Source organism: Dysidea avara, chromosome 10 (assembly GCF_963678975.1).
Source record: "Dysidea avara chromosome 10, odDysAvar1.4, whole genome shotgun sequence".
Taxonomy (NCBI): domain Eukaryota; kingdom Metazoa; phylum Porifera; class Demospongiae; order Dictyoceratida; family Dysideidae; genus Dysidea; species Dysidea avara.
This window is the reverse complement of record NC_089281.1, coordinates 9,170,573-9,195,973: the sequence shown is the minus strand read 5'-3', so window position 1 is coordinate 9,195,973 and position 25,401 is coordinate 9,170,573. Positions and strand designations below refer to the sequence as shown.

Here is a 25,401-nt window from a genome sequence, read left to right as displayed (position 1 = left end):
GAAGTAGCAAATAATCACCTCTTAGTAGTGTCTCACTGTTGATTTTTACCATTTTGGCCTTTTCAGATAGTTGTAAAGTCTTACAAGTTGTTTTAAAGGCTCTGAATGTCTTAAACAACTGCGACGCGATAATTATTTTTAGAGGCGCTTGGTACGTACGAAGGTGCTGAAAGAATTTCACGGCTAGTTTGATTTCGGTTCGTTTTGGTTTCAGGTGAAATTGTAATAAATGCTAGTAAAATGTGCATATTTTCATGAGTTTCTTGGCCTGACAAAGTTTAGTTGCTATTTTAATCAGAAGTATGGCTGGCTCCTCCACTATAGGTTAGGGAGGGTGGGGGGGGGGGGGGGCATTTGCCCCAAATGCCCCATCCTGGATCCGCCATTGTTAAGATGGGTGAATTCAGTGTTAAATAGCTGGCTATAGCTTTTATATACTTAGTATTCTGACTACATTCTGCATGCCTGAAGTGTGACTATACTATGGCATGTGTATGCAACAACTAATCAGTATAGCTAAGGCTGACACACTCATGAAGAGGGATAATTTTTGACCGCTATTGCCTACTAACTCAAAATATAATTTCAGATAGCTGACTAACTGAAATTGGCACTTCAAATAAAATTTTATTTACATTTAGTGGGTAAACCTTGTAGGTCTAGGCTATCTCACTAGCAGAGTATGTATTGAAATCAAACACTATAAATCTATTCAAGTTGAAAGTAATTAAAATCTGCACCTGCATGTTCTGTCATTAGGTGTATAACACATGGTGCTGGCCAGCTGAGTGTGTTTTCATCCCTTGTTTCATCCTTCCAGACTTTAGCATGGTTGAGGTTCAATCAAAGCATTACAGCAATTCTCACGTAGTTTTTCGTGTCTGCACGTGACTAATTCGCTAAATTAATTAATATTTTGGTTTCGTTTGAACGGTATAAATTGCTCACTAATGCTATGTCGATTTGTTTTTCGACTGACTAAATAGTTCAATAGGTCAGGCTTTTTTAGTAACTAGCTTCGTACGTCATGTCAAGAGAGTACGTTTCTGGACTATTCGGAGGTAAGTTATTTGGTGGCGCACAAATGTGCCCTCTAATGTAATCCAGTGCTGTACTATAAATCTTCTGTTTTATTCATACAGGCGCAGCCGGACTGGCAGTGGGCCACCCTTTTGACACCGTGAAGGTAGCTATAGCTAGCTAGCTTTAATCAATGTACGTATCAGCAACTTACACTACAGGTCCGACTTCAGACTCAAGGTGTCGCTGGAATGGAAATGAGATATCGCGGAATGCTACATTGCTTTTGTGATATCTCCAAGACAGAGTCGGTAAGATATGTACTCGTACACCATTGTATTGTGTTTAAAAGGCTACTGAGCGTACTATTGTCCACTGAATACAGTACACGAGCATGAGGTGAAAATGCAGAAATGGAGTCTGCTGTTGTGTTCATTAAAGGTTTATAAGAGCGTAAGAAAAATGACACAAACAGGTTGAATTTGTGGTATAGACAGTTTTTCAAAAGGTCTTCCACATTTTGACCACTTGTAGCTGCTACTTTGACCTCTACTATACTAACAGGATGTTTCCTAAACAGGATTTTGTGAAAAGTAAAGTCTGATGTGCACATGGACTTACTCATATTCCAGTAAATTAAGGTTTTGTTTATACAGTCATAGCTACCAGTTGCTATAATTATAAAGCATGGATTATTGATGCATATGATATACACATGTATACGTGTCTATCCTGTTTGGTTGGTGATACACTTCTTGATTGTGTTGTTTGCCTCATCAGGTCACCAGGTAAGGAGAGTGCTAACAAAGTTATAAGGGAAGAGAGAAACCATCTAACATGTGGTAATTATTAATCAATGCAGTTTTTAATGTAGTTTTCTTGTTGACAGTCAATTAATCGATGAATTTATATGTCTCAATGGGCTTTCAGTCCACATGACATGCTTGATAAGGAAATCTAGATCAGCAGTTGGAAATTAACGGGCTGGCTATACAGTGTTCTAGAGTGAACAATTAATTATTCACTCTTGATGGTACATGTAGTCACATGTATAATTGCAAGTACAGTAGCTATGGTGAACTTTGGGTTTTCAGCAAATAGGCTATTCCACATGTTTGTCTTCCAATACTTATTTGCTGGATATATACTGTCTATCCCCACCAGTGTCTATATAGTTGCTATGTGCATACATGTATTCTATACATCTAGTTTGCTGGGTTATACAAAGGAGTGCTGGCACCAGCAGCTGGAATAACTTTTCAAAATGGAATTGTGTTCTGTGTACAAAGAACTACTGCTGCTTTATTGCAACCACAAGGTGGTCCGATAACAGTCACAAATTCAGTATTAGGAGGAATTACAGCAGGATTTTTTCAATCATTTATTCTTTCACCTGTTGAACTAGTCAGACTGCGAATGCAGTTGCAAGGCATCGGAAAATGGGAAGTATTCTTTGAATACAATGGCCACCGCTGCTCACCAGGTGCTCATGAACATTACAACAGTTCCTGGGAGTGCTTCAATAAGATATGGAAGAGTGAAGGAATCAGAGGAATTTATAGGGGCCTCTTATCAACACTAGTAAGGGACACTGTTGGATTTGCCATATACTTTGGCATGTTTGACTACATGTGCCAATACCAAGCCAAACGACTAGGAATAACTGTCGATGAAGTTGGCCCTGCTACTCTAATTTTTGCTGGTGGAATTAGTGGAATTCTCTCATGGGTCCCAGTTTACCCAGTTGATGTCATCAAAACAAGAATACAAGCAGATGGTATCGACGGTGTTACCAAGTACTCTGGAGCAATGGATTGCTATAGAAAGACACGTCGTGTGTATGGAATAGGAACTTTCTTTAAGGGAATTGCTCCAGCTATAGTAAGAGCTTTTCCTACAAATGCTGCCACTCTTACAACTTTTGTTATGGTGGAACGGTGTATGAGAAGACACAATGTTGGAATGTCTTTCTTTTAAATTATGTAAATATACAACACTTTATTTATATACATATCAGAAGAAACCAAATGTACATACATGTATAGTAGTAATGGGGTTGCAAAGAGATGGGGTTAGAACAGTTAAAAATACAAATTCTATACAGATACTGCTTATCGTATTATTATGCATATGGTATTAAGGCACAGGTCTCTACATTTTTCCAAATTCAGAATTTGTGAAAGTAAAACCACTAAACTCTGTTTGGTCAATGTCATTGTCAGCCAGTGGAGACAGGTTGGGTGCCTCTGATGTAAAATCATGGTCAAAGTTAGAAACATCGTATTTGCCTTTCTACATAAAAAAAAAAAAAATTACTGTACTGCACAAACCAATGTTAACTACAAAACTTACCACCATTGGCTTATAAGGTGGAGGAATCTTTCTGCTTTCTAGTGCTGGCCAGTCAATTGACCTAAAGAATGCATGACCTTTTATTTGCCGTTCTCCAATTCCTGGCTGACACCCGAGTCTTCGGGCTGGAGTCTTTGTCAAAAACTGTTAAAAAGAACACTAGTAACATTCAATCCATACATCTATGTTGGGTGGTATGTGGGCATTGTATTGCATCATGTAGGTGCAGTTACCAATACATTAAAGAACCAAAATTAATTATGAACAATATGAAGCCACCATTGCTTGTAAAGCGAAGAAGACTTACTCCTCTCAGTATACTAGTTGCTTCTCTTGACAACCAAACTGGATACAAAACATCATCATGAAGAATAGACTCAAATAATTCATCTTCATTATCAGCTTCAAAGGGTGGCTAAAATAATTATACATCCATGTACATAATGATTTGTCACAATCACGTAATTGATACAGCCAGACAGGATAAAAATACCAGTGTCTGGAACAATAAAAAGAGAAGTCAGGCCACATACAACTAAATTAGTTTCTCATCTGCATCGCATTTTTTTCTTAAGGATTTTTGTATTTACAGCCATCCAGATAAAATTAGCAACTAGTTAAGAGCTGTGTTACTATTTGGAGGATAAGACACTAAGTGTATGTGGTTTAAGTGAGCAATACTATAAACATTTCATTGTTTTTGACAAGAACAATGATTTGGTTTTGATGATCTTGTTGGTTGTAACAACATTTTAGTGATCTGAGAGCATGGTGAATAATAAACAGACCACACACATTACAACTTGCTAATATGGCAACTCAATGGGACTTAAATGTGACCACTAAATTATTCACACATCTTTGTCATGGTAACATGTTGGTCATGAGTTAGCACCATGCTTCTTGATGTGGCATGAAAGGTGAACCACTAAACCGCATACTAACCACACCCTAATATACATTTAGCACTTTTCCAGACTAAGTGAAGTACTTACTGTTCTTTGTGACTATTAAAGCCACACATCAAAAGAAAAGACTTTGAACAAACTCTTGAAGCATTTTCATCGTAGAATTTATTCATATTTACATGTAAATTAAGAGCAAAACCACATAGAGCCCTTACAACTACAGTACTGATGTTTTTGCAGTTCCTTGAAACTTGTGTTACCACATGACTGGCAACATACCACACAAGTCTTGCAGTAGAGGCCTTATTGTAATATAAAATGACTCAACAAATTGAGCATAGTCACCTGCAGGATAATATTTTTGTGGTATAAAAATACATAGTCTAATGTATGTGATCAGGTAACACACACATTACTATATAAGTACATGCACTTTGTATGGGTTTGTGTTGGTGTGGTAACAGAACATAGTTCTAGGAGATTTAATAAGCTGATGCAATACACACTTATCCAATAGGTAATATTCACCTGTCCAGCCATCATCTCATACATTAGCACTCCAAGTGCCCACCAGTCAACACTTGCTCCATAATCTTTCTCTTGCAAAATCTGAATGAAAAAAGAACTGCACATGACTGGAGAGGGCCTAACACACTAAAATAGTGTATTATTATGTAGTAACTACTTATAGTGTGATACTTTATTTTCTACTTGTGAAGACTGAGAGCAGTGCTTACTTCAGGAGCAATGTAGTCAGGAGTTCCACAAAAAGTTGACGTCAGTTTACCATTAGCAATGTTCTCTTTGCACATTCCAAAGTCAGCCACTTTTACATGTCCATCTTGGTCTAGTAAAACATTGTCCAACTTTAAGTCCCTGTGTAAATAAACATGTACATGTGATTATTACACTAATTACGCTAAGACAAAATGATACACTTTTGACAAGAAATGCAGCAGGAGATTTTCTTAATCAGATGCATTGAATAATGTAACATCTTATACTTGGTCCACAAGACAAAAACACTGGTTACTATTGCTGCCTTTAACTTTAGGAATCTCAGTATTTTATTACAAATTAGGTTGGTCATCACTCAGTATTTTATTACAAATTAGGTTGGTTCCAAGTAACTCCATTAGTCCATATTGTGATCTTGTCAACACACTAACAGCCCATTTACACTAGACGCAGAATTCAAGCTATTGTGGTGTAAACCAATCTGGGGGCGATTAACACTTCAGTGTAAACACACACCAAATCTAGCCATGCAAATTCGAATGAGGCTACCTACCTGAGGTGGCCCAGTTCGATTCAATGCGACACATCTGCGTGTAAACAGTTGTGACCTTGCAGTTCAATTTAACTATAATAAACGGAATAAATATAAGGACAGTTACAGCTAAAATGACGACTAATGATGAAATGAAGCAACAGCGAAGTGTATTGGCGACGATACGGAAAGACAGCCTCAAGAACAACACAAGAGCTCAAAGCAAATACGTACACATGTGAATCAATAATTAACTAACTACACGGAGTTGAGAGTAGTCGCCAACACTTAAGACTTTATCATGCCTACTAACCTGGCAAACTAGAGAGCACAAATCCTTTAAACTCCATCAACAACCTTTACTTCAATGCAAATTATGATTGTGGGTTTAAGTTTTTTGAGTGGGCTTGGCCTTCATAGTATAAACAGGGCTCATCAATCTGGATCGCACTGAAGTAATACCATCCAGAGCGATCTGCAGTATAAACACGCAGTCAGCATACTCAACAGTATGGCTGTGAAGTTTTATATTGCTATGGAATGTTAATTACTAAGCAGATTCCATGAGTCTGGTACATTGCAGACCCTTCTGCAGGTGATAGTAGCCCAGCAGAATAGTGTATGTTGTTTTGGGAGGGGGGAATAATTAATTTTCCCCCCTGAGCATGCCATGACACCCTTATTACTACATTTTCACAGACAGAGACATATAACTTTAACTGGACGTAATATTGTATGTAGGTACAGAGAAAACTGCACACAAAGCTAGCATGTGTGCTTTTCCTAATACTGAAATACATGTAGTCCACAAGTCTACAACCCTGGTTTCTGTACGTATCCACTTGAAGCCTGCTTGGATTACCATATTATTTTCACCAATACAACAATAAAAAAGGAATTCTACATAGATAGAAAAGGCAAATTAGGCAATTGGTACCATTACATGAAACACACTCAGTGATATCTGTTCTGACAAGCAAGTAAACATGCGTATGAGAATAGCAAGCAAGTAGAAAGAATTCATAACCTACAGTACTGTGAACTCTTACATGATATAGTGATCACACATAGAAACAACAAAATGTTCTGAACAGAAAATGGTCATGCTGGTTTCTTTATTTACTAATCAAGCATATCTGGATGTGTTCGTGATGATTCTAATGTCCTTAAGAAATCAATATGAAGGATTCTTTTGTACTATAGAAGTTTCAATTCTTTATTATTTGAGATCAGATAACATGACTGGACTATCAAGATCAGGTCTTCCATGCACAAAATTTTGAGATATTACATTTGCATTTTATTACGTTATAACTCAGTAAGAGTTCCATTCAAAGACACAGAGTTTGTTGTGCATGTTAATGCTTCCCCAAATTGAATTAAATACACTGTGTCATGCATATTACAGGGGTGTAGGTGATACATGAGTTTACATGATGTGAGATGTACGTAATCTGCACAATCCAGTGACATGCATGGTACAGTAAGGGGCTACATGTATGTACAAATCATGTATATTTACCATGCATGTTACTGATGTTACACATAGGATAGTTGTGTCACAGGTTTCATGTACATAGAATCCCACAATGAAAACTAAAACTACATTTCTTCGTTACATAAAAATAGAAAATTAACTAGCTAAGGTTATCACAATGGCACTAAACTGGCCCTAGTGTTGTGGCACAATAGTAAGACATTAAAATACAAGTGTGAATCAATGGTGCATTAGTAAAGGAGCAAAAACAAGCTTTGATTCCAAGGCTCACACTCAAACAAAAGTGAGTCTATACAAAACAGCTAATTTGAAAAGGTGTGGCCTTCAAATGTGTGAAACAAGTTGATGTTGTGCTACTTCTAAAAAACCAGGCGCCATGCAGCAAACAAACCTAACTGGAATTAATTAACAGTGTACTACAACTAATATTTATTTTGAGTTTTGATTTGTTGCTACGTACACAATTGAATCATAGTAATTCATATTTCGTAATTGATGAAACATTTTGTAATTCAACAATTACATTGCTAAGCACTGCTAAGGAAGCGTACCTCAAACAAATTGCTTTAACCATTTTATAGTTCATCTGTAGCATTTTCTTACGCAAATTCTCCAGGCAAAGCCTCTAAGCCACTCTTCATTTTCGTTTGCATATGTACAGGCACGCCCTTTTTCAACTTGAAGGAATTCGTTATACCCGGTAGTCTAAGAGGCTAGCTGGGTTGTTTTACTGCTGTTTGACGTCCGTAGAGCCCATTGAGAAAGGCCTTCAAGGCATCCTTATACACTCGCTTCACCAGTATTTTAAACCGGCACGTATTAACCGCCTTAAACCAAAGCTTATTGTACCTTCCCAGAAGTTTAATACAGGTACCATATGGCCTTTATTTCTCACATAAAGGCTGTTTTTGGCGAATAAAGTTTTGCTCACGTGGGTGCGGAAAGACAAACAAATATACAAACATACAAACACACTCATACTTTTCGGAAAACAATTTCAATAAACCAGGCACTGCCCACAGCCGGCTGTGGGCGCACACCTGGTTTAAAAAGGTTTGAAATGGCTGCAATGATGTTAATAACTGTATTCATTTTGCTACTTATGTAGCTAATTACTTGTTTTAATAGCACATTTAATATTACTTAGTTACCAAATGTTGTTAAGGAAGTAAAGGCAAAGCCTTAGTATCCTGTTGCATAATGTGTTACTCCCAACACTGAGCATAGCTTAACTATGGTCAAGGCTATGGGCTTGAGTTCTTCACTGTTTACTGTTGCTTTATGCCTGAGGGGTGCCTTTTCACCAACCACAGCAGCAACAATGTATGTATATTGAAATTACTCCTACAGGTCTCATTTCTTTCTTCACTATCACATATATAGGTGTTGATTTACAGACGGCATGTTATGGCTTCTATTAATAGAATTATCTGTCATTTCTCAGAGGAGGGAAGTAGCGTTTTAGGCACTGCAACATGTACTTGAAACTATTACATTAATTGCATACTGTTTGGCTATTCCCAATATAGTTGCAGTACGTAACCAGCAAATGGTGGGGATCACTAGCTCTTTCAATTATGCTTCATGTAAGGATTCAGTTGATGTACGTTATCTAGGCAAAATTGATGAAACACTTTTGCATGTATAGTAGTGATTCTAACACTAGAGAAGTATGTATATTCTTAGCATACAGTATCAATGATGCCATATAATCCATACATTTTAGTTTATCCCAAACCAAGGGTTTTGCATAATACATTTTAACAGCGCTTAAACCATTTCCACCTTCTAGTGATTTCTGGAAAGAGGTGCTTGTTAGGGGGACAACATACAAAGCTAAATCAAAGTGGAATGGCCATGATGTCCTTTGATGTGGTATGTGCTGGATCACTGGTATTATAAATTTTGGGAAAGGAAATTTAGTGGAATGGTGGAAATGGTGGAATTGGCGGAAACAGCAGAATTATTGTTTACAGATTATGGACAGCCCCACTACCAGTTAGCTACTCACTGTTATAAATACAGCTACATAGAACTCACCATGATTGAAGCACACGGTCTTTGTAACACCGATTTTCTGTCTTCTTGCAGCTTACCATCATGTGTGGCAATCATTTCTTAGACTGTAGTCTTATCTTGAACCTCATTGATCACTGTCAATCATCACCTTCTAATTTAATTAACACACCATATTTTGAAGCGCATGTTACTAGAAGCACCTTATGGTTAGGTACCAAACACATGATAAGAGTATTCTAGAATGTTCTTTAACTTAAATGACTGATTACCATGTTTTGAATTGCAGAACAATTGGTGTTGAATGGTTGGGCTTAGTCCCGTGTGGCCAGACTCTATTTTCTCAGGGTGGCGTTTACAGATTTTCAATTATAAGTGCCTCCCTTGAGTACCTATAAGGTGCTTCTAGTAACACGTGCTTCAAAATATGGTGTCTTGATGATTGATCAGATTGATGAGGCTTGAGATAAGACTACAGTCTAAGAATTGATTGCCATGGATGATGTTAGGCTGCAAGAAGACAGAAAATCGGCACTAAAAAGACCATGCGCTTCAATTGTGGTGAGTTCTACTGTATGTAGCTGTATTTAACAGTGAGCAGCTAACTGGTAGTGGGTGTTCTAAGGCTGTGTTCATAATCTGTAAACGATGATTCTGCTGTTTCCACCAATTCCGCCGTTTCCGCTAATCTCCTTTCCCATAAATTTTGCATATGAGTAGAACCTCTTATTTCATTGTTTTTTTATCCTATGATCCCTACTCAAATGTAAAACTCCTTATATATACCATTCCAGCGTGGCATTTAAAGGTGCTGCTCAGCACATATTTCCTGAGTAATATCTAAATACTACCCAAGCAATATCATGGGAAAGCGGATTGCTCATGGCTGTAATGCCTAGCCAGTTTAAAGATACGAAACACTTTGACTCATTTTGTGGGCAATAGTTTTTGGTGTAGTCGATTGTTAATAAGCTCTATGACAAACTATTACTGAAGTAATTATTTGGGCAACACATGGATGCATATTTCTTCCCACTACATGTTATTTGAACAGACCACAGAATGACACTAAAACTGCTGTCTTAAAATTAGGTTAGTAACTTACATTAGTAATAAGTACTTTACTTAGAGTTACTTTACTTATAGTTAAGTACTTTACTTATATTTCATTACCAGTGTAATAACAATGATATCATCTAACAGATATACAGTCATATCCCAGTGCATGGGAGTGCATAACGGTTTACAGATATTAAAGTAGATTCCTGTTTGAGTTCCTTTGCAGCGAGTTCTATTTCCTGTTAGTGTGCTCAAGATTTAACCTTGTAGCTACTAGATAGATACTATATGCAGGCTATAAGAACGTTCTTACAAAGCAGGGGGTATGATTCACGTTTCTCTGGGGTTGGTGGAGTGGCATTGTGTGGCCTGCAAGAGTTAAAAGTGGTGAAGATTACTCCCTAGATAGAATGATGCAGCCAGAGGTTATTGCAAGAAGTTGATTCTCACCATACGGTACTGCTGGAACTGATTGCCAGAGTGACTGAAACTAGACACAGACTGTTTCTTGACATTTATTTAATTTGTCACAATAGTATACTGTCACTGTGTACAGAATTAACCATCTATTGCAAGGTTTAGCGGTACTGGTATGTTTTTGAATTAACATTTCATATTAGGCTATTTGCTTCATTGGTTATGATATCACAAACCAGTTTGACTCGATCACAGGGTGACCAGTTATTTATCACTTAGGTGATAACATATTCACAATTACTTACTGCACAAAATGTGCATGTATGTAGATCTCTTTATGTATGCAAGAGTCTCTAACTTTATAATACAACACATCTTGATATGCCACCTTCATGACAACTGCGTAGATGTTCAGGTAGAGCAGAAAGCACAGTGTTAATACCACATACATGTTCAACCAACATTATAAAAACTGTGACATCAGTCACTTTTTGTTGATGTGCCAAGTCACCAACATGCAACATTACAGATGTCAGTGTGCAGCACACCATTAAATAAATCATGCATGCACGTCAAATATTGTATATATATACCACATCATTTCTTCGTTGGTGTGAATACTCCTTGATAAATTGTAATGTTCAAATGCATCTTCTGGATTCACACAATAGTACATAACATTGGTCCACTATAATAATCAGATGGCCCTAGAATAAGTTGTGAGCAACAGACAAATATCACAATCGAGATGGTGTTATAGTGTTGAATGTATTCTATTCCACTTAGATAACTGGGCAAGCTAATTTGAGGCTTACTGTCAGAGGCATGATCAGTTTCCATCACCAATGGTTGGTAAAGAGCTACTCCAATTCAACTTGCATTTTTCACATACAGTGACTACACAGTCAGTGTGCGTTAGCTGAATTGAGTTCCATTTTTAAAAAAAATCCTAATCATGGTACTGTGTGCATGGGACTGTTGTGTTTTTGTTTACTTATTGCATAACAAAGTTTGTATATAATTATGTAATGTGTTGTATAATTCACTGAAGCAAGAAGATTAACCGGAAAGTACATCAGCATCAACAGGCTGTTCAAGCAGCACAATGTGTGTGCACAGTTGTATTGTCAGTTGCTTTCGGGTAAAAAAAAGTATCAGCACAGCCCAAGTGTATCCTTCATACGAAGAGTGGTTGTTCAACTAGAGTATTTGGTTGCTTGTGTGTGTGTTCTATTAGAGTAGATATGCATTCTATTAGGGTAGTAATAAACAGAACTAATGCAACAGAGCTTCTAGTCAGAGAAGTGGAAGTTTCAGTTGACCCTGTAGTTGAAAATGTATCTCGCCAGACATTGAAAACTGTTATGGCAACTCCACAACTTGTTGCCTACACACATCTTGACAGACTAAAACTAATAATTATTTTTAAAATATTATTCCAAACAATAAAAAGTAGTGAAACAAGGGATGAACGATGGTATTACAGCATAGCTATAAGAAAATCTCTACATTGGCATGTTTAAACAATTATTTTGTTCAATGCCAAAGTAGGGATTTCCCAAGCTATGCTCTTGTTTCACTACTTTTTATTGTTTGGATCCCTTTATTTTTATAAATACACTAGGCTATAGCTAGTATACAGTTAGCTATACACATGTAACTGTTCTATTAGAATATCATACATGACTGTTGTATTAAGGTGACTGCTGTATTAGAGCATCTCAAGTCAGCCTCTCGCCTACTAAAGGGCACTGGACACCCGGTAGATACCTGTAACTTCATGATAGGCTCAAGACCGTGCCAAAAAACAATCTACAGTAGGTTGACTAGTAATGATCAAGCACAGAGACCACACCCCTTAGCAATCTATTTTCTCAAACACGATGACCTCTTATTGGTCTAGCTGTTAAATGATAACATAAGGAATAGTAACAATACTTACTGTAGCATAAGCACTTTAAATAATTTCATGCATCTAAACAAGCTGCTCAAGGGAAGTGTTGATATGGAAAACTAATGCCTTGGTATGGTTTTGTGACCACCACCACAATCGTAATTAAAAATAAAAGGAAAGAGGGCACAGACTTGCTGGAACTCCAAAAGGCACATGCCACTGGTTAGTTTATTATTGCAGTAAAATGGTGCCCATGCATTGATTCATTTGACCTCCAGCCTTGTGACTATGGTCAGGCAGGCTGGTAAACCAAAATACAAGTATCAGTGATTTTAATATAATCCTATATCTGGCTGCCTGTGTTATTTTTGATGATTTTAAATGGACTAGTATTATTCTGTAAAAGCTTTAGGGGAGGTCCTACTTAAGAAGTACAGTAGACCCTCAGTTATCCGACCCTTGTTTAGAAATGACTGTTCTGTTAGAGTATTTTGATTACAAGTGTACGTTCTATTAGAGTATTTCAACAGAGCCCTGTATATTAATGTTTGGGTTTCAGTTATCACTTATCTAAACTTTTATCATTGTCTGAAACACACTGGGGTTTAGATAACTAAGGGTCCACTGTACTACAATACTGTTGTTAGTTTACATGCACAGGGAAATTCCTACATAACCAGTGTACCTATACACAACAAACCAAAGACTGAAGGTTGGCTTAAAATTGCTGGCTGTGTACTGAAGTGTTGGGCATCACTGCTTTGCATGATAATATTGTATAAAATGTGCAATAACATTTAAGCGTCCTGGTGGCCTACAGTGTAAGAATACGTGAGAAAATTAACTGAACAAATCATTGAGTCTAGTAAACAAGGTGCTCCCAATTCACTCAAACAAGACACATACACAAAATCTAGTTGCGTGCGCGTAACTATAAAAAATAACAAGCTGATGTTGTGTTTCTTCTGAAGAGTAAAATTATCACCATTAATCAATCATGTACTACAGTGTACCATGCTACATTTAGCCATTTTGTATACAACGTAATAATGCACATATTGTACCACTCCATAATGTCTTTTTACCATATTTACTTGGTCAGATGCCATACCTTCAATGGTAGCCACGCAACAATTGATTTTAAGTATAAGGGCTTCAAAATCATTTTCAAGCATTAGGTGGTGGTCAAATTCGAATAATCACCACATCAATTATAACAACTACAATAATAAATACCAAACCAAGTAAATACAGTAATTGTAATTTTCTACATATTTTGTAATGTATCAATTATTATAATTTATAACCAATTTATTTTGTAACGCAAATCAAACAAACCTCAAAAACTACACGTAAGTATCTTTACAGTTTGTCTACCAAAATTAACTAGACAAAGCCAAAAGGTAGTCTCGTGCCCAGACCCCACCCACTGCGTTGAATAGGGTCTGGTGACTTACGCTATGTTTTTGGGCCCGCCGCCATATTGTTTACGCATTTGTATCCATAGCTGTAGTCGGCCATTTTCCTAGTTCCAGCCTATCAAATCGCGTAGTACCTGAATCAAGACGTCCGATTGGTCAGAAAAGAAAAATGGCGTAGGGCCCAAAACTCCTGCAAATGTCACCAGACCCTATTCAACGCAGTGGGTGGGGTCTGGGCACGAGACTAAACCAAAAGGCTGCTCTTTATCTTAGGATATACATGAGAAGAAATTAAATAATGAATTTCCTTTTTAGATTTGAACGAAAAATGATCAATATAATAAAATTAGCGGTGTGCCCAAGACTTTTTGATGGTGAATGACTATCGTGAATTACAAAGGTATGGGTAGCAAATGTGGCGTGGACTATAATTCACCACATGAATTATGGATGGAGCTCAGTTATTCTGTTAAACACGTAAAGGAATCTATCACTCTGGAGAAACTCTCATAACTGGTCTACGTTTTGTTTTTGTGGTTCACACTTTCTATGCATACCTACAATACATTTGTTCACCATCATGACGCAAGATAACATCACGTTTTTATTAGAATGTTTTTGGTCGTAAAGTTAGTGCATATCCTCTATTATAGGAACTCCCACTAAATGGCATCTCTGTCTTTCTATAAGTTCACAGGACTCCATCATTTAAGAGCAAAAGCTCTATAGGATTTTACAAAGGAACTAATAGAAAAGTGGAAAATGTTTATTAATGCATTCAAGGGAGAGCATTAAATGGAAGCTTAAAACATCTAGAGGTGTAGACAACTGTCTTTTTTTGTGCAGACAAACTGACAGACACACTACTAACAGTTACTGAACATTATAGATGAATACTAAAAACTCGAGCCAAGAAGACGAGCATTCTCAACAAGACAATAACTGCTAGGTACTATTGTTATCAAAGTTACTATCAACTATCAATCATGTAACTACCAATCACAATTCCATTCATTCCACTGTATACGTGTTATGAATGCACGAATAATAAGACCAGTGCATTTCACACAAAAGTAGTTCCATTAGTCAAAGAAGGGATTTCTAACTGAAATCATCTGCAGTTAGGGAGTAGTGTTGTTGTACTCAATTAGAGCTGAGCAGTAGTGTAACAGTCTGCTAACTTCCTGTTCATCAAAAGTAATGGTTTTCTCTTGATTAACAATTTTATGGTCCACAGTGCATGAAAACACAGATAGCTTTATGTCGTACAGCATCAAAGAGGAAACAAGGGATTTTCCTTGATATTTCACTTCTGGGAGTGGTGGAAACAAACCACTACCCTTGAAATCACCGATACCACCAATGGAAGAAAGATATTGATGGTTGTGCTTTTCACTATTCTAAATTGTGCATAATCTAGAAGATTTCCTGATGTCACAATGCTTTATAGGTCACACAGTGTTCAACCATCATGATGGTATAACTACAGTGTACACATCCCTGTATTGTTTGATGTTCACCTAACATTGACACCAGCTCTTCTAAATAAAATTAATAAGGGAATCAGGTTACAGTGACGGCATGCTACTATTGAACCTGTCAACGTTTCTACCACACAGAATTCATCTGCATGACTTTGATTGAAAGATTAGACAACCTTGCATTGGTTGGGAAACCTGGCCAAGTAGCCACTTAACAACTACACTATCCATTCTTTATTCATTATACTCTGAATATGTTACTGCATGGCCATCTGGCACGTGTACTATATGGCCTCTAATCAGTCCATAGTCCAATAATCTCTGCAGCAAAACAAACAATTTTCACAATGGAAGTTGCCTCACAGTATGAAAGTTCATCTACCATTGAAGGTGTATCGATTATGGCATTTATTTCCTACTACGCATATAAGAAAGTTTGGACCTAGTGTTAAAACAATACCAATGTATACTCAGGCCCAGGTGTTTAATTCTTGGAGCACAGTGATAAAGGATACAGTACACAAGGTACTTATCCAGTATCTAGAGTGAAGATTTTCTAGCATAGCATGCAACTCTGGTGCCAAGTTTTAGAATTATTGCCTAGTTGTTGTGGTAGGAAAATGCTTTAATTACATAATCCAATCAAATACCACATCTTAGCATGAAGCCTCAAAAACTATTTGTGGGTTTGTGGGCTAAAGAACATTTATTATTACATGGGTGAAACCCCCTCACCGCCAAATTTGTAGAGACTCCAATCTACTGCAGTTGTCTACAATGATTACTATCAACCATCAAAAAGTGTGTAGTGACATCACCTTTCCCACAATTGTGCACAAGATAATGGTTATCCCTGTTCTCATTCACTTAAGGGTGTGACCATTACAGGATTAGTGCAAGGGATACTAAACCACCTTACTGCCACAACCATCATATGGTGAAATTGATTAGCATAGCTTTCTAAGCGTTCTGTAGCTTCTGTCAGGAGACAAGAATGCACATCACTGCAAAAATGGCCATTAACTGACTGGTGGCTAATTTTGAAACTTGCATTCAGTACTGTGATTTGAGAAAGCAGTGAAAAAGATGTGTAAGTCAATTGAGAGATGTATAGTACTGCTATTATTCCTTAAAGTTGCAACACCTCCCCTAGTGGTGCATTCTTCATGCACACCTAAGAAATAAATGCCTGGGCCATAGTTCGAGACAATACGGTAGTTTCTTTTATGAACTTGTACTATATAGACACTTACCGATTGTGAAAACCAATGCATATTCGAGTCTAAAAAATGAACAACCCAAACAAAGATGACCAGAAAGCACACTGCCACGCTTGTGCAATATGAAAACAATAGCACTCTGGCGTGGTCTTGTGCTGTATTAGTCTCTTCGCCCATACCCTCATGGCATATTGCACTCATGGTGGTGCTTTAACTAGCATTTGAAGAGCTTTAGATTGAAAGATCAAAATAAAAAATAGTACTACAATTTCCATACAGTATAAAATACAGTGCAGGGAGGTGTTTTGCTCCGTACTATATTAGTTTCTTAAAATGTCCCTCATACTATACACTACCCTGGCTACTAAACAAGACCAGCGACTATACAAGACCGGCATTTATATACCTGATCAGCATTCACGAGTCAATTTCATACCTTGGTGTTGTACTCTCCTGGACTCTCCTTGATGTTTCCCTCAGCATATTTCACAGAATCAAGCTATTTTCAAGCATGGAGGAACGCATAACTTTGTGTTATAAAGGAAGGCAGTGGTCTTCTGTAAAACGAAGACGGATTATTGTTTGGCATTGACTTAATGGTAATTTCATACACAACAATATCATAACAGTTTTGTTCTACACAAAACAGTACTTGTGAAGCAATGAATGGGCAATGTCATCTTCACTGAACATCCGCTTCGTTATTTCTTTATTGCAAATTCATGATGTAGTCATGTGATCTTTTGTATACAAATCAAATCGCCATCATGTGCTGAGTCTGATGGCGTTTAGTTTGATGCGATAGGACGAAGTACCATCGAGATATGGCTAATCAAAGTAGCAGGTGTAGAGTAATGACAGACGATAATGGAATAACTACTTTTTCTTGGCGGCCTAGCAGCGCGAAGATTTTCTTCAAACAAAGCGATACTTGGTGTGATTTAGTCAGGAATTTCATGGTGATTATCGTGGTATTAGCGAATTATTTCCATTGTGTACTGATAAGTAGTTATAATACCTTATACCAAGAGTTCATAATATATTGTATATTATAAACTCTTGCTTATACCAGCCCATTTACTTGCGTCCAATATATTGGACTTTGGTCTTCTAACGGTTAATTAATTAATTAATTAATTAAAAGGAACTCTTTATAACAGTCCCAGAACTGTTAAAAATAATGACTGCACTAGAAGTTTATTCGAGACCAGGCATTTATACGAGACCAGCCATAATTCGAAGCAATACGGTAATAGCATCATTTTGGCTACTTCTGGTGATGTAAAATGTTACACATGTGATCAACAGTGCTATAGTTCCCGTGAGCACTGCTGTATTTTCCATTCAGTGCTATATGGAAATAATAGCACTCTTATTTGTTTGATCTTCACCCATACAAGTGCTTTAATGCATACTGGACACAATTATATGCATACACATTTATACAGGTATTTTACAATAGAATGTCTAAAACAATTATCCAAAATAAAAAAATATATATATACAAGGTGTCTATTTATTAAACAAAAATCCCAAGCACTTGATTAACAAGTACAGTTTACTAAACCATTCATAGATATGTCATTCAGAAGGCCTCTTAATACAAACATAGGGCCCTTCCCATAAACTACACCTGTACCATTACAACATTCTCTAAAGGTACTGTACACATTTCACAACACATATGGGGTATACAAATCACTACCTCTCCTGTAACTACAGAAAGTAAAGAATCCATTCACAGGACAAACACACACAGTAAACAGAAGTCGTACAGTAACAGTGCATTTATCAACTACATAAACCACCAAAACTTCCATATTAGGCATTACTTATGGTCATGCTAATAATACCACTATTTACTATCTATAATTAGACAACCACAATTCCAAATAAGAAATGAACTACATATAAACATTACTTAATGTCATACCTGTAAATGATCCCTCTAGCATGTAAAAACAATAGAGCGCTAACTATTTCAGCTGAATAGAACCTATAGCAACACAAAACAACATTATTGTACACAGAGAAACATGACTGTATGGTAAACAGCATTGTATAGAAACACATAGGGTGGCTACTCTCTTGTAAAACACAAGTAAGTTTAGTTACAAAAAGACTAGCTATACACATCAAAATAAGATATGCAATCAATAGCTGTAGGTCTTTGCTGGAACTTTACTTAAGACACTTGTTTCAGAAGAAGTGCACACACTGCCACACATACACATATCTATGTACATGCAACATCAAACACACACACACACACACACACACACACACACACACACACACACACACACACACACACACACACACACACACACACACACACACACACACACACACACACACACACACACACACACACACACACACACACACACACACACACACACACACACACACCACACACACACATACTACACATATACATACAAATGCACATGTGCACAATATGTATACTCCCACATACACACAAATAGCAAAAAAAGATACTTGATCTAAAAACATTACTGGGTGCTATACTCTACTCAAACTACTATTATGTTTCATCTAGTGCTCTACAGAAGAATACCCTTATGAGTTTTAGAAATAAACAGAAAGCAGGAAATTTAAAATGAAAGCAAGTACCAACCTTGTTCTGTCTTCTTCAAACTTGCGTGATCGTTGAATCTGGAACATCAGATCGCCACCAGTAATGTATTCCATCACAAAGAACAGACGCTCCTACAAAAAAAATCAAACACTACAATCTAAAGCATATAACAATTGTAATGATGGCATAAGGCTCCATCATTCAGTGACTAGACATGGTAGACAGTATTTGCACTAATATTTGACAGTATTTTGATGTACAATAACAGATCAGTCATTAATATGAAGACATTTATTGTCCTTATAATTGATTACCTATAGGACTATTGTTCATGTGTTATATCGGTGCCTATGTTGATGTGTGGATGGTTTGTAGGCTGTAAAGCCAAGTTTGTCCACTGTGTAGTGTTGAGATTTTAAAGTCCATTTTGTGATCAGATGAATCATTTCAATAATAGCAACAACAAGTTGAATAGCCAGACACTCATAAATGGAATCAAGGCAGATCAAACATAAACATTACATTTTTTTGAATCCTTTATAGCCTAGCAGTCACCACAAATATTGCAATACAAACATCATTAGCATTAGCAGTGGTGTCTATTCACTGGACTAATTTTTTTTTTCTTCTAAACCCAATTTTGCAAGTAAAATGCTTAAACTAGCCTTTTCAAACTCAATTGGCAATGTAAGGACTCTATTGCTAGCATGATAGTATTAGGTCTGCTTAAGTTTTACCTTTCTAAACTTTATAAGTTTGCAAGCATTTGGAAAGTGCATAGCAGCAGTACTGAATGATGTAATCGATCGGCTGGAAACGGGCATGTCTGCTATTCTGCAATCATGCATAGGTAAACTCCAACTAATGGCTATAAGTATGCTTTCCATACATTATCTATCACTTTATAAGGTGTTTTAAGGCTGCAACTATGGTAGCAAGCTGAACTGCGATGGTTTAAAAGTGGGCGTGGCACACAAAGATCAATTGCGAAGAGACAAACGTTGATCACGCAAGAGGAATAAGCAGCTGCAATACAGATAATGACGTTTTTTTGTAATTCTTTCGTAGACTATGAGTCCATTACGAAGCTTCGAAGGACACTTTTATAATTTGAAGTTTACTTAACCTTTGAACCCATGAAGCATTCGAAGCTTCGTCCCAGTCCTAATGGAAAATACAGCATGAGGGTGTGTGTCGAGAGGCTAATATAGCACGAGGCGAAGCCAAGTGCTGTATTTGCCTTTAGATATCCCCTGAGTGCTGTATTTTTTATACACACAAGCATAGGCGGTGCTTTAACTGTTATATTGTACTTCCTGGTCATCTGGCTCGGAGCGATTTTGTCTAGTACTCAAACCGCTGTGACTTTCGGTGATCAGGATATCAGTAAGTGTTTAACTAATCTTTTTCTAGTCGTAGAAAGAACTAATAGGATTAGTTTGGCTAGTTATAGCGATTCACAATGTCACGCATGTGATCAATCGTGCTGCTGTATTTGCTCAAGTGTGCTGTATTTGCCCAGTTAAGCACATAACTGTACTGTATTTGCCCAATTAGCTGCATAATTGTACTGTATGACTCATACAGTACAGTTATGCAGTTGATTAGTACTGTATGGGCAATACGATACACGGCATCGCTTTGATCCTCCCACGCAAAGTACAATATGGGCAAATACAGTACAGTTATGTGGAGAATTTATTTAAGGAAGGCTATTCATAAATGCATGACACTATAAATCGCTAAAGCCAGCCAAAATAATCCTACCACTTCGTTTTACAGCTAGAAATAGATTGTATAAAACTAGCCAAACTAATCCTATTAGTTCGTTCTATGACTAGAAATAGATTATATAAATACTTACTGATATCCTGATCACCAAAAATTGTAGTGATTTGAGTACTAGAGAAAATCGCTCCTAGCCAGATGACCAAGGAAGTACAATATATCACTTAAAGCACCGCCTTGCTTGTGTGTACAAAAAATACAGCACTCAGGGGGTGTCTCGAGGCAAACACAGCATTCGGCTTCACCTCGTGCTGTATTAGCCTCTCGACACACCTCCCATACTATATTTTCCGTACATACGTGCGGTGGTGCTTTAACTATAACTTATAGAACTTTGCGTGGGCAAGATCAAAGGAAAAGTGTACTTTAAATTTCATATAAAGTACCGTATAGAGGGAAACTTTGGCGGGGGAAAATTTGGCAAGTTGGCGATTCGCTACAAATTTGCCAAAGTTTAACCCGCCAATTACTCGTAGCACCTGAGATTAGCATCTTCATAGCTACTATTTGAGCTTGAATTTGCCGAAGTTTATTTTGCCAAATGCGATTTAGCTCGCTATTCACCAAAGTTTACCCCCACCAAAGTTTCCCTCTATACGGTACACTCTCAGCTGGCCAACAGTGCTTCATCAACCACAAAGAGTGCTTTATTGAACGAATAAAGCACTCTTTGCGGTGCAATAAAGTACTCTTTGTGGGAAATAAAGCACAGGTACCCACATTCCTTAGTGCAGGCTAATAGCCTGCGGGGCTCACGCTAGTATAACTATTCACCCAAGCCGGTGAAGGCTGATAACCTCGCCACGTTGAGTGATCAATCACCCCAACCAATACGAGTTAATACCACTGGATTGCTTTTATAGACATACCTAAATGCTTTGATGATGGGTGGGAGAAGGTAACATTGCTGTTATGTTTGTTAATGTAAACGGACAAGTCCTGGAGATATCATGGAAATACTTCACCATGTGACTCACAATAGAATCAATTGTGGGTTGTGAGCAAAACCTGCCTAAATACATGATGAACGTCTACCATGCCAAACTATGGTGAACTACGTGTGAGTTACTGTGTTAAACTAGTTTGTGTGTACTTAGGGTGCTAATAACTTGTGCAACACGTGTTAATTAAGAGTCCTAGTGTATGGTGAAGCTACACGACTAGAAAGTTCCATAAATCATTTAAAGCATAGCCTTGCTCGTGCTATATGAAAAATAAAGCACTCGGTGCTTGGCCTCGTGCTTTATTTTTCATATAGCACTCGCGGCCATGCTTTAACATATACTTAAAATGTCATTTATAAGAGCAGTGTCAAAATGGCATTATGAGTCATGCAGGTTTGTAAAGTATGGAAATTTGATGTCCCACATGCCCTGTTTTCACAACCTCGGACACATACCATGGACTCCTGAACCATACACATTGTACAAAGTTGTATCAAACATAACTGCATCAAAAAAAAAGTCAGTCCAATACTCCAGTCCAGCGATTAGACACCACAAAAAAAAACACAATAAGCTTAGAACTTCAAAGAGATAATTATGATTATGATATTTCAAAACTACAGAAGTTCTCATGGCACCCTTGGCATAAGTTAGGGTTGTACAATCGTTAATAAAGCAACAATATACTGTTATACTGTATACAAACAGTTAATATTTGACTACAGTGAAACCTCACTTAGTGGCCACCTCTTCAATAATGCCACCTCATTACAGTACCCATGTCAAGTGAGTTCTAAACACAGCTAGAGCATTGATCCCATATTGGTTGCCCCGTCAATAAAGTTTCACTGTATACTACATATATCATACCTTCGTTTGAAAACAGGAATGCAGAGCTGTTAAGAATGGATGTCGAGCAGAAATAGCCAGCACGCGTTTTTCAGTCAGTGTACAATCAACATCATCATCTTCAATAATGCTTTTCTTCTTTAGTACTTTGATAGCATACACCTTCCCTGTTGTTTTATGCTCAGCAAGCATCACCTAAAATGGAACCAACAACAAGCTTGTGACAAATATTGTGTAACGGTAGTTACAATATAATTATCAGTACATGATACAAACTGTTGTTAAATTGTACTATACATATACAATTACAGTAATTCAATATACACTAGTCTATTTTAACACACCTATATATATATATTATATACCTTTCCAAAACTTCCTTTACCGAGAACTTTGACAAACTGGAAATCACTCAAGGTTAGTTTTGTTCCTGTATCAGCAGGAAATTCATCGACCACATCTTGATGCTGCTTCACTGGAGCTGGTACACTGGGAACTGTAAAAGTGCCATTAGATACTGGAGAAGGTGAAGGACTGGGTGCTTTAGAAAGCACGGAAGTACGATGTTGCTATGAGAATGATTTACACATAACTATCATACCAGAAACATTATTATGAAAAGAACCGGTGTTGTTTTAATTACAGTAATTTAGCTATCTTACCCTAATACTGCCATTTATTGTCTCAGGGTTAAGCTTAATCTGTTGCAATAAGTCGCTGAATTCCTTAGAATTGATGCCGCATGTGCGGGCTATATTATCTTGGCAGCGACGATGGCAATTGATACCACAAGCTACAAAGAATAAGATACCACCGTATTTACACACACTTACTTCACACTTGCACTCACATGCACACACAGAATATATACAGTTATCCACCACATGTATACATGGATGAGTACACACATACAGCTGGACTACACATATGCACACAAAGCAAGCAAAATGGACTAGTAATCCACAGGTCTCACAGAGAAAGCTGCAGAACCCAAAGTTCCACAACAACCCTAAGCATTTGCTTTACCAAGCCACCAGGTCTGGGTAGACCTTAGCAATGTGATTAAAGTTTCTTCCTCAAGGGAACAACAACAGCAACTTGGCATAACCGGGCATCAAACTTGGTAATCAAACCTTTCAATTACCAAGTCAATGCTCTAACTAGCCACTTACTGCCTCATACACACACCTGCGAGCGTACGCACACACACATGCATGCATTCACTCACACGTACTACATAACTACATATCCATTCTAGTACTTGCCTTCACATTTTAGGCCCTGTCTGAACATACCCCACAGTAAAGAGCCACAGTGGTTACAGAATGTTGGAGTTTTATAGTTGTGGACTTTAAATCGATGCGGTACATTAAAACCAAATCGCTGTGCTCCTTCAGGCAGCTGTTGAATAGAATCCCAAGTCACATTTCGAACATGAAGAAATGAACACACCTACCTCTTCTGTTTTAACCATTGATCCACGAGAACGACTCTTATCCCCACAACTGGTGATCACAAGCTTATGGCACCTCTTATGTACCAGGACTCTACACACTACGCACAACAGTAAACACAAATGATACATACTTAACAGTAGAATCTAGTACATACCTGCACATTGGTATCCTTGCATATTGACCACTCCCCTATGTACACAACAAAACCACATAATTCAGTTGAATTAGGTACTGTTTCCTTACCAGATAAAGTCTCCACAATGGGAGCAAAATGAGAACTGCTTTAGGTAAGTGGCCATAAATTTATGCCCGTTAACGACATGTATCTTACGACGGATTGCACCCCTGGGTCTCTTGTCAAATGCGTTGTGTTTTGAGCGGAACTTTCTCAACTCTCTTGCTGTCTCTAGATAAAAAAATATAAAAAACACTAGTATTCTAATAACTGAAGCCATAACAACACAGGCTTATCAACAAGTCAACCTCCACCCTTTACATAATTTAAATGGAAGCCACTTCCACACATGTTTATGTCACTTAGGTAGCATTTCCTTTCTCACCTGAGGACCTTTCTCTAAACTGCATCTTTACTTTCACCTTTCCCGCTGGGTCTAAATCCAACTACAAACGACGAAACACAAGCGCAGTTCAATGGGTAGGTGTACATGATTTGGACAAGACAATTTTACAATAGCTATGAACGTACCACATACTCGAAGTGATGCCCGTCAAATGATTGTGTTCTGGTGTCTGGCGCTTCAGTTAACTGTTCTAGTGGTACTTGTACGTGCGCAATGAACGGATCTGGCGGTACGATAGACTTATGAAAGATGGTCACTCCCAGCACTGTAGCGTCGTGAACATCCTCGGCAAATTCCTCCATCCAGTATGGATTAGTAGTCTTAGATTTGGCCGTGGTCGAACCGAAATAAATCTCATCAAAATCTACTACTGCGTACGGGTCCATTTTCTCCAATTTCCTTCCACCGGCCAAAGGAATCGGCTGTAGATTAGTAGACTCGATAACAGTGATGTTAATCGTTCCGGTGAATCCTGGAAACGTCGACATCTTGTGCCTCGTGTGTTCGCCTGCCTTCTCTGAGATTTTTCACGTGGTAGAGTAACTTTGACTTTCCTATAACTGAGATTGATCGAGAAAGCAAAAAGGAAATCCACTACAATTACGTCACAAATTGTTTACTTAC

General features: G+C 37.6%; 2 protein-coding genes across 2 annotated transcripts in view; one reads left to right on the top strand and one right to left on the bottom strand.

Moving 5' to 3' along the window:
* LOC136268888 (uncharacterized) overlaps positions 1-3,062 on the top strand; it is a 16,600-nt gene extending 13,538 nt beyond the window's left edge. Inside the window, exons 5-8 of the mRNA XM_066064352.1 lie at positions 1,017-1,061; positions 1,143-1,186; positions 1,242-1,331; positions 2,230-3,062. Coding sequence (XP_065920424.1) covers positions 1,017-1,061; positions 1,143-1,186; positions 1,242-1,331; positions 2,230-2,997 — 947 coding nt within the window. The 3' untranslated portion in view covers positions 2,998-3,062. The remainder of the gene's footprint in view (positions 1-1,016; positions 1,062-1,142; positions 1,187-1,241; positions 1,332-2,229) is intronic.
* On the bottom strand, positions 2,973-25,401 carry LOC136268915 (calcium-independent protein kinase C-like). The gene is made up of 16 exons (XM_066064388.1): positions 24,903-25,401; positions 24,757-24,817; positions 24,440-24,602; positions 24,351-24,385; positions 24,196-24,293; positions 24,005-24,140; positions 23,402-23,532; positions 23,105-23,308; positions 22,761-22,934; positions 19,198-19,289; positions 18,490-18,552; positions 5,018-5,156; positions 4,809-4,889; positions 3,680-3,787; positions 3,373-3,516; positions 2,973-3,312 (listed from the first exon to the last, which is right to left on the bottom strand). Exons 1-16 carry the CDS (start codon positions 25,263-25,265, stop codon positions 3,172-3,174), a joined length of 2,133 nt encoding a protein of 710 aa, XP_065920460.1. The 5' UTR covers positions 25,266-25,401; the 3' UTR covers positions 2,973-3,171.

What these genes read in the sequence shown, in the direction of transcription:
- LOC136268915 (XM_066064388.1), bottom strand. Translation starts at nt 25,265, where the DNA reads ATGTCGACGTTTCCAGGATTCACCGGAACGATTAACATCACTGTTATC. An exon ending in CAATGGTTAAAACAGAAGAG is followed by an intron (nt 24,141 to 24,195) that starts GTAGGTGTGTTC and finishes TCTATTCAACAG; the next exon opens with CTGCCTGAAGGAGCACAGCG. An exon ending in CACCTTATAAGCCAATGGTG is followed by an intron (nt 3,313 to 3,372) that starts GTAAGTTTTGTA and finishes TTTTTTATGTAG; the next exon opens with AAAGGCAAATACGATGTTTC.